The sequence below is a fragment of the Symsagittifera roscoffensis genome, chromosome 1, assembly GCF_963678635.1.
Source record: "Symsagittifera roscoffensis chromosome 1, txSymRosc1.1, whole genome shotgun sequence".
Lineage (NCBI taxonomy): Eukaryota > Metazoa > Xenacoelomorpha > Acoela > Convolutidae > Symsagittifera > Symsagittifera roscoffensis.
This window is the reverse complement of record NC_087062.1, coordinates 90,417,781-90,430,646: the sequence shown is the minus strand read 5'-3', so window position 1 is coordinate 90,430,646 and position 12,866 is coordinate 90,417,781. Positions and strand designations below refer to the sequence as shown.

Below are 12,866 nucleotides of genomic sequence, written 5' to 3'. Positions count from 1 at the left end.
GAAATGAAACGACGACCAAAGTAGTTAGCTACTCCACGCGACAGTACTTGCCGTGCAAATTTAGTTACAGCTGACAACTGAATACATCATGATATCATTAATCTATCCTTATCATATATCACTTTAACTCCGAAACCCAGACTCAAGGTGGCTTAACAATTATCTTCTCTTCAAATTGAATTTTGTTTCCTCTCATTTCATAAATTGAAGTAATAACCTGTGCTCCTAGTACTATGAGATCTTCTAAATTTTTGTGATTATTGTGATATATCCTTCGATAGATACATATCTTATTCATAAACGTATATTTTTTTTAATCAAAAGCAGTCTTAAATTATTATGTGAATTATTGTAAATGTATCTGATGAAACACTTCAACCACCCGGGAAGACTTCTTCTTGTGAGGTTGTGTGACATCCCTTCATGATGTCATTCAATCTAATTAATCATTTGAACCGAATAGATTACATAATTCACCTTGATGATAAAAAATAGAGCTGCATCATATATTTATTTAACTATGTAAACATTGATGGTAATTAATACCAATCATTGGAATCGTATATCGAGCTAGAAATCAATTGGAGACAAATCAACTGAATAAAATATTCCAATCATGCTCTTATTTGCGCCAATCGGCTTGCGAGATATCAGAAGCTAGGAATCGGAACCAGCATCCTTTAAAGCAAGATAGGTCTTAACCGCTCGAGACATATCTAAAATAATGAATCCAATCTAAATACAATTGATAGCCAGTAGCGCTAAATAAAATTACCAATTGAACAGCTCGCATTACACTAAAAGACAATATATCCGTATTATCCATCCGCCAGATACGGTATATTATAATGATCCCATTACACAACAAAATATTTATCACAATTGATTTATAAAACGTTAATCTTAATATAATAAAACATTTTTGAAATTCATTAATTATACAATTCCGGCTTGTAAAAATTGCAGAATTTGAAAATTGCGGCATGTGAAAAGTTGATTTGCATTTAAAAAAGCTCGAACGAAAGTTGATTGTTGTCAGTAACAAATTTCAGACACGAACAATACAATTACGTCCAAGTTCCCATAATTGAAATTTTGCATCGACGCCATAAGTTCCCATAATTGTAATTTTGCAAAGTCGCCATATGCATGCACTAGTCAGGAGAGAAACTGCAGCATATATATAGTATGCAAGAGCCTATGAAAATGGCTCAAAATAAAAGTGATATGGTATTGATAGAGCTGACAGATCACACTTGGCACTGAGGCACTGATAGCGCGGCCACCCGGTCAACCACCAAAAAAACGGATAGACAACATGTTTATAAAAACACAAGAGCAGTACACAGATATTTATTTTCAGCACATTTGCTGAGCACTAAATTAGGACAATATCAGCGTTTGTTTGAGTGAAAAGCAAAAGTTTCCAATCATTTCCTCTCGTTCTTGCAATTTACGAACTACAACCACTTATGCGCTCAGCCACCAAAAAGTTTGAGGGTTTTCACTTTCACTGCTGAAAATTAACTTTCGTGAAACTTCACTTCACCAAAACTAGAACAAAAGCCATAATTCGCTTAAACTTCAAACTCGATCGCTTTTTAGGCACTGTTTTCAATTTCCTTTTAAAAGGAGAATTTACGATACTAAATTGCATTCTAAATTTTGAACAAATTAAAAGGCAGCCAAAAACTGCAAAGAAATTAAATCATTTACCAAAAATATGAACAAACTACATATGAGCTGTAATCTATCAAAAATTGAATTGAATTGAAAATGTAACTACATAATAAGACGACAGAAATTCAGAATGAGATGATTCCTTTGCTTTCCATATAGTAGAGGGCAAAAGCTATTCCACCTCCAAGTAGAACTGCTACCAGAATGGCTATCATCACTTGTTTCTAAAAAAAACATAAAATGCTCAACATCCGATTAAAAATAAATAGATTTGCTTTAAAAACAAACCCGCACACTAGATAAGAATCCTTAGTTTGTTCAGACGTTGTACATGCTTAACCGTTCCAGTTGTAAAAAAAACTAGAAGAGTTCCTATGAGGCACTGTCTCTCAAATGATTCGAGGTCAGTGTCAGCCAGATTTAAACATAGCGAGTTGAATTTAAGTTGTTATCTTTCTCGTCTCATCCTTATCTAGCGCATAAGCTTCACTAGACATAGATTATATCTCACCTAACGGATGAGGGTATAACACCCTTAATAAGAATTAATGAGATAACAGTTCCCGTTAGTCACGTTCAGTTAAGTGAGCAATTAACTGACACTACACCAGCATAAATATGGCCTCTGTAACAGGTAGACTTTCTTCTCGATAGAATTCAAACTATGAGTACTAACCCGTCTGGCCGCTCTCGCATACAGTACTGCTTGTCTGGTATCTTTGGTTGCCTTGCGAACATAGTCCACCGAGTTCTCGATGTGTACCTCGACACTGTCCAGGAGTTCCGACTGGTCCTCCACCCAGAGAGCGAGGTCGGCAAACAGCTCGTACAGCTCATTCAGCGCCTTCATAAGTTTCTCCATTCCCTCGTGCCTATCGTCCGCTTTGCCCTTAGCTGCATGTGCTTCTTCTAAAGTCATCGATAGCTAAAAAACACCAAATCAACAAACTCAGATGCTTAGCTTCTTCTCACCTGACCAGTATCAAAACCTAGAACGCTATTCCTCAGAAAAAAAATGATATTGTTTTCTTGTTTCACGTTCTTCACGTGCCTTATAAAATTTTACATCCATATCCTAATTTTTGTTCTGTATTAAGACAACTGGAATGGAACAGAACAAATTAAACGGATTTTCTTTTTGTAAAGGAAACGTCAAAACTATTTAAAACTAAAAGCTATGAAACTCAACAACTTTATACAAGGACATTATTCGAAAAGATGATATCTACTATACACAGAAAACACTACAATTCATTGTAGAACAAATTACAAATTCATAAATTTAATAGTAGTATATATAAAGCAATTAGCACAGAATGTTCCGACCATAGTCTAAAAAAGCAACCAAGTTTTTTTAAATCATTGTCTTTTTATCGGCGTCGTAGATAAAAGAAGCTGAACAAACAACTGGAAATTAGGTATACTTTACACTTATAGTGAAAAAATTTTTGAAAATTTTGATCCCAAAAAGACGCTTAAATACTCAAAGTGAACAAACATTACTCAAGCAAACTAAGTTTTTGTTTCAACCATTGAAAATGGGGAGGAACTTTGTATTCGGGTGTTTTAATTTTTTTTTACTGTTTTTTTTACAGGGTCGAGTCATATATCATGTTAAAACCCTTTCAGTCGTAATTCGAAAGACATTTAAAAATTCAAAAAATTTTTCAATTGTCGAGAAAAAACATTTTGAAATTTTTGATTTTTGGTCTAATTTCGCGCTAATTAGTCAGGTAGTTAATTGCAATAGCTTATTTAAGCTTAATTTAAGCAGTGAAAACTTGGTTTTATTCAACTAATGGTAGTTTTTGGAGTTTTTAGCGATTTTGGGAATCAAAAACTTGAAAATTCGAAAAAATTTCCGCAAAAAATTGAAAATTCACAATTTTTTTGTTTCGTTTTTCTAGTTAATTTTCTTCAAAGACTGAAAAAAAATTACACCAATTTGAGAAAACACTTTGTATTTTTTAAGACTGTTGTTGGAACATTCTATGCTACTAGCACAGCAACAGGCTATCCTTGTTACGTTTCAAATTAAGCTAATTGCAAGTTTTTAAGCAATTAAAATACGACTGCTGCTCGCTCGCTTTATTCTCTCGATATATGACGAAAAATCAAAAATTTCAAACCGCTTTTTCTCGACACTAGGAAATTTTTTAAAATGTGGTTCGACTGTAAGGACTTTCATATGATCTATCACTCAATCCAGTCCGATGATTATTTGTGGTACCTAATTTTCCTTGGAAAACAAAAATAAACTAAACACACCCGAAAACAAAGTTTCTCACGATTTTCAATGGTCGGAACAAAAAAATCTGATTAGCAGTTTACTTACAAGATCACAGAATCGGCAGCTATCCAGATAGTTTCAGGATAGTATCCAGATAGTTTCGGAGTTTCCAAATAGTTTCAGGTCAAGTATTTGGTGGCTCTCAAGAAAGAAAGAGATTGTTTTGCAGCAAATGGGCTAGCTCGGAAACTGGCTGAAAGTTAGGATAGAATGTTAGTTTATTCAAGCTCTGAATTTTTTTATACAATTTCGAAGCTACTTACGTAGAGGTTCTCGGCCACCTGAAACAGAAAAATTTTATGTCAACAAAAACACTTGCCCTTTTTTAAGATCAGTATTTTCCACTCGCTCCTTTTCCATAAAGTCCTTAAAATGACTTAATCACCGTTTTTGTTCTCTTTGCTGGAGTTTTTTAAATCATAATTGGAACAAAACTGCCTTTGGAATCCAACATAACCTTCAAAACTCCAACGTAACATTTCTTAGTTGTCTAACCTGTGAGTATACATTCATGTTGGCCTCATACATGCGTTCAATCTCCTCTGCAGTGAAGCCCTGGTCTGCCAACTCCAGCTGTCTCTGGATCTTGCTCTTCACTTTCTCCTTGTATTGCAACTGAGACTCGTAGTAGTCACTCGTCACCTCCAACATCAGTTTCGTCATGCTGCGACTCAGAGTCCGTCTCTCCCGCATTTCTGTCCCGTTCATCTCCTCCCCACGTCTCTTCGCATCTTCGATTTCTTTCTGAAGCACTAAAAAAAAACAAATTCTATGTAATTGGTATTTTTTTACTTTTCCTTCCCTGATATCAATGTCAGTTCGACATCTGTTCAGCTTGAAAAAATTTTCACTAAACAAGTATTTAAATTAGACTCATTGGCATATATCTCCTTTCGCAATCTCAACTTTCGAACTTCTAAGAAAAAAGATGCCCTTAAAGCTCTGTGAATTTTTAGGACAAGTTAATATTGGTACTTTTTTGCTAAAAATTAACCATAATTGAGAAAGCTGGATCAATCGATAAAATAAGGGGTCTTTAGTGAGTTGGGAGAGCTCAGAAAATCAATTTGGTCGGCCCAAAAAAAGGTCAAAATAATCTTCATAATTTTTTTTTTTAAATCCGCTCCTCCTCGAGAAAATCCTAGATCCGCCCCTGACTCGAATCAAAACAAAATAAAAGCTAATTTTTTATCCATTCTGAGAATTAACAAAAAACCTACAATCATTGAAATTTTTGTGGCTTCTTACGTCGTATGGACGCTTTTATTGCATTGGAAACTTGTTTGATTTCATCACACTTCATTTCTATCAATTCGCTTTCTCTCGTCTGTCCGCCGAAATGCAGATTGGGAGAGTTGATGAAATGTGCCTGTAATCCTTTCAGCTCTCTGATCTGACTCTTCAAGCTATCAATATTGTCTTTCACTTCAGTAACCTGCAACAAAAAGCACAATATTGACCCCTACCATTTTGTTTTCAGCATTGTAATATCAAACACTTTACCATTGTGATATAAGTTTGGTGTTACCACTTATGGTTTTGATCACTGATTTGGGAGGTGCCTTCGATTCACGTAAACTTCTCCGCGCAAATCCAAGAACCACAAATAACTATAGTATTAGTAGATGTTCGAAAATTTTGAGTGATATATCATTTTGAAGCCCTTTCAGTCGTGATTCCAGCTGCGATGAATAATTGAAACGTTATCCACGTGTCGTGAAAAAATTAGCTTGCCTTTTCCGCTTTACTGACCAAGTTAACTCGGTGATATATTAGAAAATGTGGCATATAAAATCAGCTGAAAAACTCCATTCCCACCGATATTCGAACGCATAACATACGAATTCGAAAGCACTAGTTGAAGATGCTACTTTTCGAGTTCGTAAGAAAACTAACGCAAAGGCAAAGCGGAGCTTCGCAACAATTGCGATGCAAAATACACATTGCGCTACAAAATAGTGAATGAAAAAAAAGGCAAGTACAAAAAATCTGAAAAATTAATTGAAAAAAAAAAACCTGACAAAAAATGAAAAATTACAGCTACAAAAACTTCATATTTGTATCAGATGACGTTCAAAAGCACCCCTTAGGAAATCAATTACGGAGCGGCAACAAAAGCGACAAACTTTGGGTCGAAACCTGTTCAGCCGAAAACAAAACTGTTGTCACAAAAAATTTAAAGTTTTTAAGACCCATTCAAACTTAACACATAATCCCAAACGGATATATTTTGCCCTCAAAATTATACAAAATAATTTGACGAAGTCGATATGACATAAACTGAAACTGTTTAAAGATTTGAGCAAAAAATTGGAAAAAAAAGAAAAAAAATCAGACAAGATAAAATGACAAATTTATGAAGTTTCAGTTATAGTTAAAACTGTTGTTTAAGTTGGAGCAAAACCCATGCTTTAAAAAATAAACCAGTAAAAACCCTACAGATGAAAAAATGGCGTTTAGAAAAAAACGGAAAATGAACCGACAGAAACTAGGACGAAAACCAAGAACCCAAGATGAGACTTTTTTTTTGAAAAGATAAGTACAGCTTGAAAAGGGCTTGAACTAATTACTAGCTAAGGGATAATACTTTTGTTTGAATTTTTAAGAAGTTGAGCTTGTCAGATGAAAGGTCTTCTAGAAGTGAAAATCCCGTGGACAAAGTTGTTTATGAGGGGAAAAAGCCTACTGCCCGATTGCAATACCATTGCTTATTGCAAAAATAATGATATGAAAGTGATTACATTTGCGGTTCGCAGGAAATTACAAGAAAGACCCCGGCGTTTAAGTATAACCAAACATGTATCGAGTGGCAGCTAGGCCGAAAAGAATAAAGGTAAACAACCCTTAAGCCGATGTGCCATTTCGCCAGAAGGCCAAACAATTCCTGAGGCTAGCATCTCAGAGGGGTGGCACCTCGAAATTTTTACCCTTACGAGAAATTTTTTTTTACAAAATCAAGTAATTTACGCCACTAGTTTTTCGAGAAACTTTACGCCGACAAACTGATTCCAAAGTTTTTGAAGTTCAGAGTGCCAGAAAATGGGCGTTTCAATACACAAGTGGTGAGTGGGAAAAACGGACAACCACTCTGAGTCGTTACAATTTACAGTCCAAGTTAGACACTGCTAGAAGTGAACTGAAAGAAAATATTCCGGAGAAACTATTGCCATCTCTGGTTTCATGTCAAATCGAGAGCTGATCAAGAGAAACGTGTTCTGAAACTGGAAAACCTCAGCGCTCAAAAAGGCAAGCCGTTTCCCAATATGAAAGGATATCTCGCGGCTTCGGATGACATTGATGTGCCTGTCATTGAGGAGCAAATTCTTCGGTTTGGTCCGAAACACCCCTGTTGTACTAAGTTTGACGAGGAAAGTTTTCTGGCTAAAACGGACCTTGTTCCCGAGCGATACCACAACTGCAATGCTGAGAACGATACTATTAACAAAGTGCATTCGCTCATTGTAGGTAACGTTTCTGCTCGTAAGAAACAAATTACTGATAAGAAAGCAGGCAAAGTGAGAAAATAGCTGATTGACAATGATTTCCTCGCCGTGCCATATGACAAAGACACTGGTTTATACCTGATGAAAACCAACACTTACAATCAGAAGCTACCTCAACTTTCGGAAAGCCCCCAAATTCAGCGACTGAAGAATATCTGGCTGAAGAAAATAAACTCCAGAACATACTGACTGATCTGCGTCAACAGAATTTCATCAGTGAAAAGCAGAACATCGAAGTACGTATTGTGGTTCACAACGAGCTCCGTTTTTCGGAAATGCGAAGGTTCAGAAGAACACTCCTTTGCGTGCGATCATTTCCATGCCTGGTTCCGTCTACTACGAGCTTGCGAAAAAGATAGCCAGTTGGATTAGTGTTTTGTCAGAAGCCAACATCAATTGTTTGGTACAAAGTGTCTTCCAAGAGCTGAAGGTCTGTTCACATAGCACCTTAAGGTAAGCGCCCCACACTTCCTACCTTGAGTGTTTTTTTTTCTGCGTTTATTCAGTAACAATAAGCACACAACCCGGCGAAATTGACTGGATGCGCAGGGCAGCTGAAGATGCTTTCGCAAGACAATTATATAATGTGGTTCCTGTGAATCGCAGAGGAGCTATCAGCAGGCTTTAATAGTCCTGTCGAGGATGATCCATTTGTATTATCTCTCCACATTCTAGACTGTGCTATTTTGTTGAGCGAAGCTCTTTTTTTGCGACAAGGCCGCTTTTTGCGTCTAAAACTTTCACGTGGTACCACTATTGCAGCCGAAATTGTTCAGGCTGTGGTAGACCTGAAGCTAGAGGTCAAGTGAGAGCTCGCTAGTCCTCGCACACTGTCATTGCCATGGCATGGAATCGAATACACGATCTGACGGTTTCAAAGTGAACGCCTTACCGCTATGCTAAGTGCCTTTGGGCGCAATTATAATGCTCAGACAAAACTGGACAAGATACCTGAGCAACTGAAAGTTTTTTTAATTTTATTTTTTAAGTTTTCCGACTTGGATGCTCCTCTACTGGCCCCTAAGAGGCCTACAGAGCATCCTACAAATTTATCAGTTGAAATTTAAAAATGAAGTAATTTTTTGAATTTTTTTTGTAATAATGCGGCTATTTTTTTAAATTTTACAACGTGTCATGTATGTTGGCGACTGTTTACCTTAAAATTTGGTAATTTAGACCTTCCGTATTGCTATGTATGTCCCAAACCATGAAAGTGAATGTAGGACCTATCTAAACTCAAATTTCTACTTTTTCCTATAGCTTTTGGTTAAATCACAAAAAAAAGAAAAAAACTTATATACAAATTTTTTTAAAAGCTTTTTCGCTATAAGGACCTCCGTATAACCCAACGGGTGAGCTGCTTTGTTGTCAAACTCCATTATTTTCAATTTATAAAATTTTTCAACTTTCGAACTAGATGACAGCCTTTAAAAGTGAAAATTTGAATTTTTTTCAAACAAATAATTATATTACCAAACGGTTTAAAGCATCATAATAAAACATCTCTGAGGCACTACTAGAATTGTCCTTTTGACCAAAGCAAAAAAGTTACTGAATGATAGACAATTGAAAAAAATCAATTTTTGTGGTCTAAGGGAAAAGGTCAAAAATGACGAAAACCCATCTCAACAATAAAACCATCGCAAAACATCATAAACAAGCTGCCGTTTATTTCTAGGGTCGCTCGCAAAAAACTGAGAGGAACTGACTAACATTCAAAAAAATTAAAAAGTAAAAATGTTCCGAGGGGGGCCTACCCCCTCTCAATGGGTTTTTATAGCGTCATAGGCACGCGCCAATCAAAGAACCTGTTAAAAATCCATTGAATTAACTGTTGATAGGCTATGCAGTGGCGCAGTCAAACAGCCTCAGTGAACAGAAAAGCGTTATTGCTATTTTTTATTTTCGTTTCAGTTAATGTCTTTTTTATCAAGTTCTGGATACTTATGTCAAGTGGATGGCGTTTATTCATTCGACAAGGAGTTGGATCTTCTTTCCCGTTTCTATTTCCTTTATTTCGCTTTCCTTTACTTGCGTTTCAGAAGTCATAGAAACCGCATTTCCTCATAATGGAACGCCAAAAAAAACTGACACGGGTACAGAAATAACATTCTTAACCATTGCAATATACGATATAGCTTTAACGTGAAACAATTCTTTCGTTGAACATGCAAAAACAATACGTTAAAAAAGCTTATAACATGGCGAGCTCGTGAATCCCGCATTTAAATATATAATTATAGATAGATTGTTTACAGCAAAAGAAAATTCCGTGATGTGGTAACAAAACCGGTAACGCATACACCGACAGATAACAGTGGTTCACCTCTACAGACGTCATTTCAGGGGGTCAGGTTTTTCTTAATTCGTGTACTCAAACTCAATCAAACAACTAGGATCCTAAGATTAGTTCAGTACAACTTTGTGCATGATAGTCAAGAGGGAAACTAAAATTCATATCACAAAACTTACGCTGTCTCTGAAAACTTCGATCGACGACTTGTCAAAATCCATAACTGTGGATACTATAGTGGTTCCAACCTGAGAACAAAAAACATTTCCCTTTATTCGTGAAATACAACAATAGGTGTCCTTGTTTTGACTGTGTTTTCAAATTACAAAACAAAATACCATGGAAGCGAACTGTTTTATATCATCAAAGTTGCCAGTTACACCCTCCATCTCTATATCAGCCACTGGACCGTCAGGCTCATCAGCCCAATTTCTGAGTTCCTCCGTGCGGTCTCTGACTATACCAATGGAATAAGTTTCAGAAGCAACTGAGTCATCTGGATCCATTACAAACCCTAGAAACACATTTAGTCAGCCGAAAAACGCTATCATGATGAATTGTCATTAAGAATGTAGGACAACTCTGGGGAAGGACACTGCCATTCAAGATTTAGATCAAACCAATAGTTTTAAATTCTAATGTAAAGAATTAACTTTAGCTTATTGCATTTCCTTTCATCGAATTCTTTGAGCACCAATTCCAAAATCCCTTTATATTTTATCATGTTAAAGCTTTTTCAACGTAAAAGTTTTGCTTGCTAATAAAAAAACTTTTGCACGGTTAACCGTACATTGTATTGATTAAGCAGTAGCAAGATGTCCCTCATAATTACTCACGGAGTGGAGGGAGGGGGGGTCAAATTTGTCCCCTCGAGTTCGCAGCAAGGGCTAGAAAATTGTTTCCGATAATGATTTACTATGGAACAAAAAATAAACCGTCTTAACAAACAATTAACTATCAGCAGTTCCCATGTAACATTTTCGTTAATGATACTGATGTATCTGCCAAATAAAAATCGTTCAATTGCACTAAAGGGATAACTTTCTTTCGCCACTACCAAAACTGGCATAGACAAGTATTGCCTGGTAAATAACCACTCTGTGTTGGCGTTTAGCAAGTATATGACTACGACTGAATTCCATAAATTCGCACTAAACACGAACTAAATACATGTAACATTCGCTCAAATACTACATAGTGACGGAGCGTAGAAAAAGCATCTATTGACGAATGGCCGGCGTCAGTTACCTAAACTCTACGTTTTTCACCGTCTAGACCTAGCCAATTGATTTTCTGCTCTGTTAAGGGCTAGTTTAATGACAGTTATATACTAAATCCATTGGAGATGGATTGACCCTTTCCTTTTCTAGCTACTCATGCTCTGAAATATAATATAAAATAGCAGTTAATTCAGCTACTCAGGGCATCACCTCAGGTCAAAAGTAAGTTCTGCAGTCTACTAAGTCTTTGAGCGACGGGCCTCCAAAACCACTCTCCCTCAGAGATAACTCTCTTATCTTCCCGCAGGATATCACACTGGACCTTCCTTCCGTATGGTTTCTTCACGGTAAGCGTCTTATCGTGTCTTGTTTCCACGATAAGAGGCTTCGTATTTCAAAGCGTTTCTTCCAACTGATTCTTGTCTTGCTAATTCCTTAGTCTGTGTTATTATGACAAATATGGCCGTTCTTCTCAATTTCCGGGAAATATTCGGCCGCGATTCGAAACTGCAAAATTTTAAATTCAAGAACATTCCGACCCTCCTTTTCATAACGAGTTCGCAATCCGGCGGAGGGTTCGGCTGTGTCAATCCGGCGGAATGGCACATATGCACATACTCCCAGGTCAGTCCCTTTCAATGTCTGTAACAGTCGCCTACTTTAGTCACATATGAGGCTTAAGAAAAATAGGCCCTATAACCATTGGCTCAAGAGTCAGGGACACTATCTCTTGTGTTTTTCCGCCTCAAGAACGGTCGGAGCCAATTCGGTTCGCTTGCGACATGAGACTGGAACCCATTACAGCTTAAAGGCCACTACCAAAATAACCCCCCCCCCCTACTCTAGAAATAAAAACGTCCCCATACTTAGGTCTCGGAATACCCAAAATACATGAACGCCGTTAAAAACCGGGTCGGAACAATCCGCTTAGTTACTTTTTATTGGACAGTGGATCTTTGATCCATTTCAGATGGATCAACCTAAAACTCGCCTTATCTCAACATAACTATCATAAAATACACTCGAGAAATTTAAATTGGGAACTCACATATCGATGCACTTGAGTATGAGGAGTAAGTAAAAGATGAGCAGCTTGAGAATTAAGTAATATAACTAAATAAGTTTTAATGCCAGTTAGTTTTAATAACAGAAGTAAGTTTTGTCTCTAGAATCAAAGTCTCTGAATGAACCTTTGGGACACTCGAGTTGTCCACTCTTCCATTCAGAGTTCACTCCTTTCCATTCGAATAGTCGTTCTGTCTCAAGTCCGTATTCTAATCTCCTGTTTTCAGGACAAGACAGCTCTACTCTCTTAATATTTCGTATCGAGAAATTGCGAATAGCAATTTCCTGCCTTTTTCTTGAGTAGTTTCCCGCAATTGTTAATTCGGGTGTTCTGATTTTTGACTTTTGCATTTTCATTTGGTTCGAGAAAACTGAGCATGACATGCTCCATTCGAAATTTCCAAAATTAAAATTTCACTCCAAAATCACGGGTTTCTCAAGGTCAAACCTCCAGACATGACCGACTGGCACATACTCCCCGGACTCGAGATCGATGTTCTCATCGTGTGTTGTCATCTGCCAGTGAGTCCCAGAGAACCGAGTGTTGCTCAAGATACAGTGCCAGTGGTCATTTACAGAAGTTTGCATCGGACTTATGTTTATCTACCTTCCAAAATTCACAACCATATAAAATTTTCACACTATCGCTAAACAGCAATCAAAATCTGCACACACCTGCACCCATGAATCCCCGCTTTTTAAGCTGGTAATTTTAAAATTTCTTTTGTCTTATTCAGTCAGGAAATTGTCATGCATCAATTTGACTTATATAATAGATCTATCATATTAGTAACAATATCTTATTCGTCTAAAAT

At 36.8% G+C, this 12,866-nt stretch overlaps 1 protein-coding gene across 1 annotated transcript; it reads right to left on the bottom strand.

The window, feature by feature from the left end:
* Positions 1 to 1,749: 1,749 nt before the first annotated feature.
* On the bottom strand, positions 1,750 to 10,363 carry LOC134851973 (syntaxin-1A-like). The gene is made up of 7 exons (XM_063868252.1): positions 10,105 to 10,363; positions 9,946 to 10,014; positions 5,219 to 5,405; positions 4,466 to 4,722; positions 4,234 to 4,251; positions 2,357 to 2,605; positions 1,750 to 1,904 (listed from the first exon to the last, which is right to left on the bottom strand). Exons 1-7 carry the CDS (start codon positions 10,270 to 10,272, stop codon positions 1,806 to 1,808), a joined length of 1,047 nt encoding a protein of 348 aa, XP_063724322.1. The 5' UTR covers positions 10,273 to 10,363; the 3' UTR covers positions 1,750 to 1,805.
* Between the last annotated feature and the right edge of the window lie 2,503 nt (positions 10,364 to 12,866).

Bases quoted from the DNA above. Each gene is read 5' to 3' on its own strand.
- LOC134851973 (XM_063868252.1), bottom strand. From the start codon at position 10,272: ATGGATCCAGATGACTCAGTTGCTTCTGAAACTTATTCCATTGGTATA. The intron at 10,015-10,104 runs GTATTTTGTTTT...TTTTGTTCTCAG, and splicing joins TAAAACAGTTCGCTTCCATG to GTTGGAACCACTATAGTATC. The intron at 5,406-9,945 runs GTAAGTTTTGTG...TTTTTGTTGCAG, and splicing joins TCGAAGTTTTCAGAGACAGC to GTTACTGAAGTGAAAGACAA.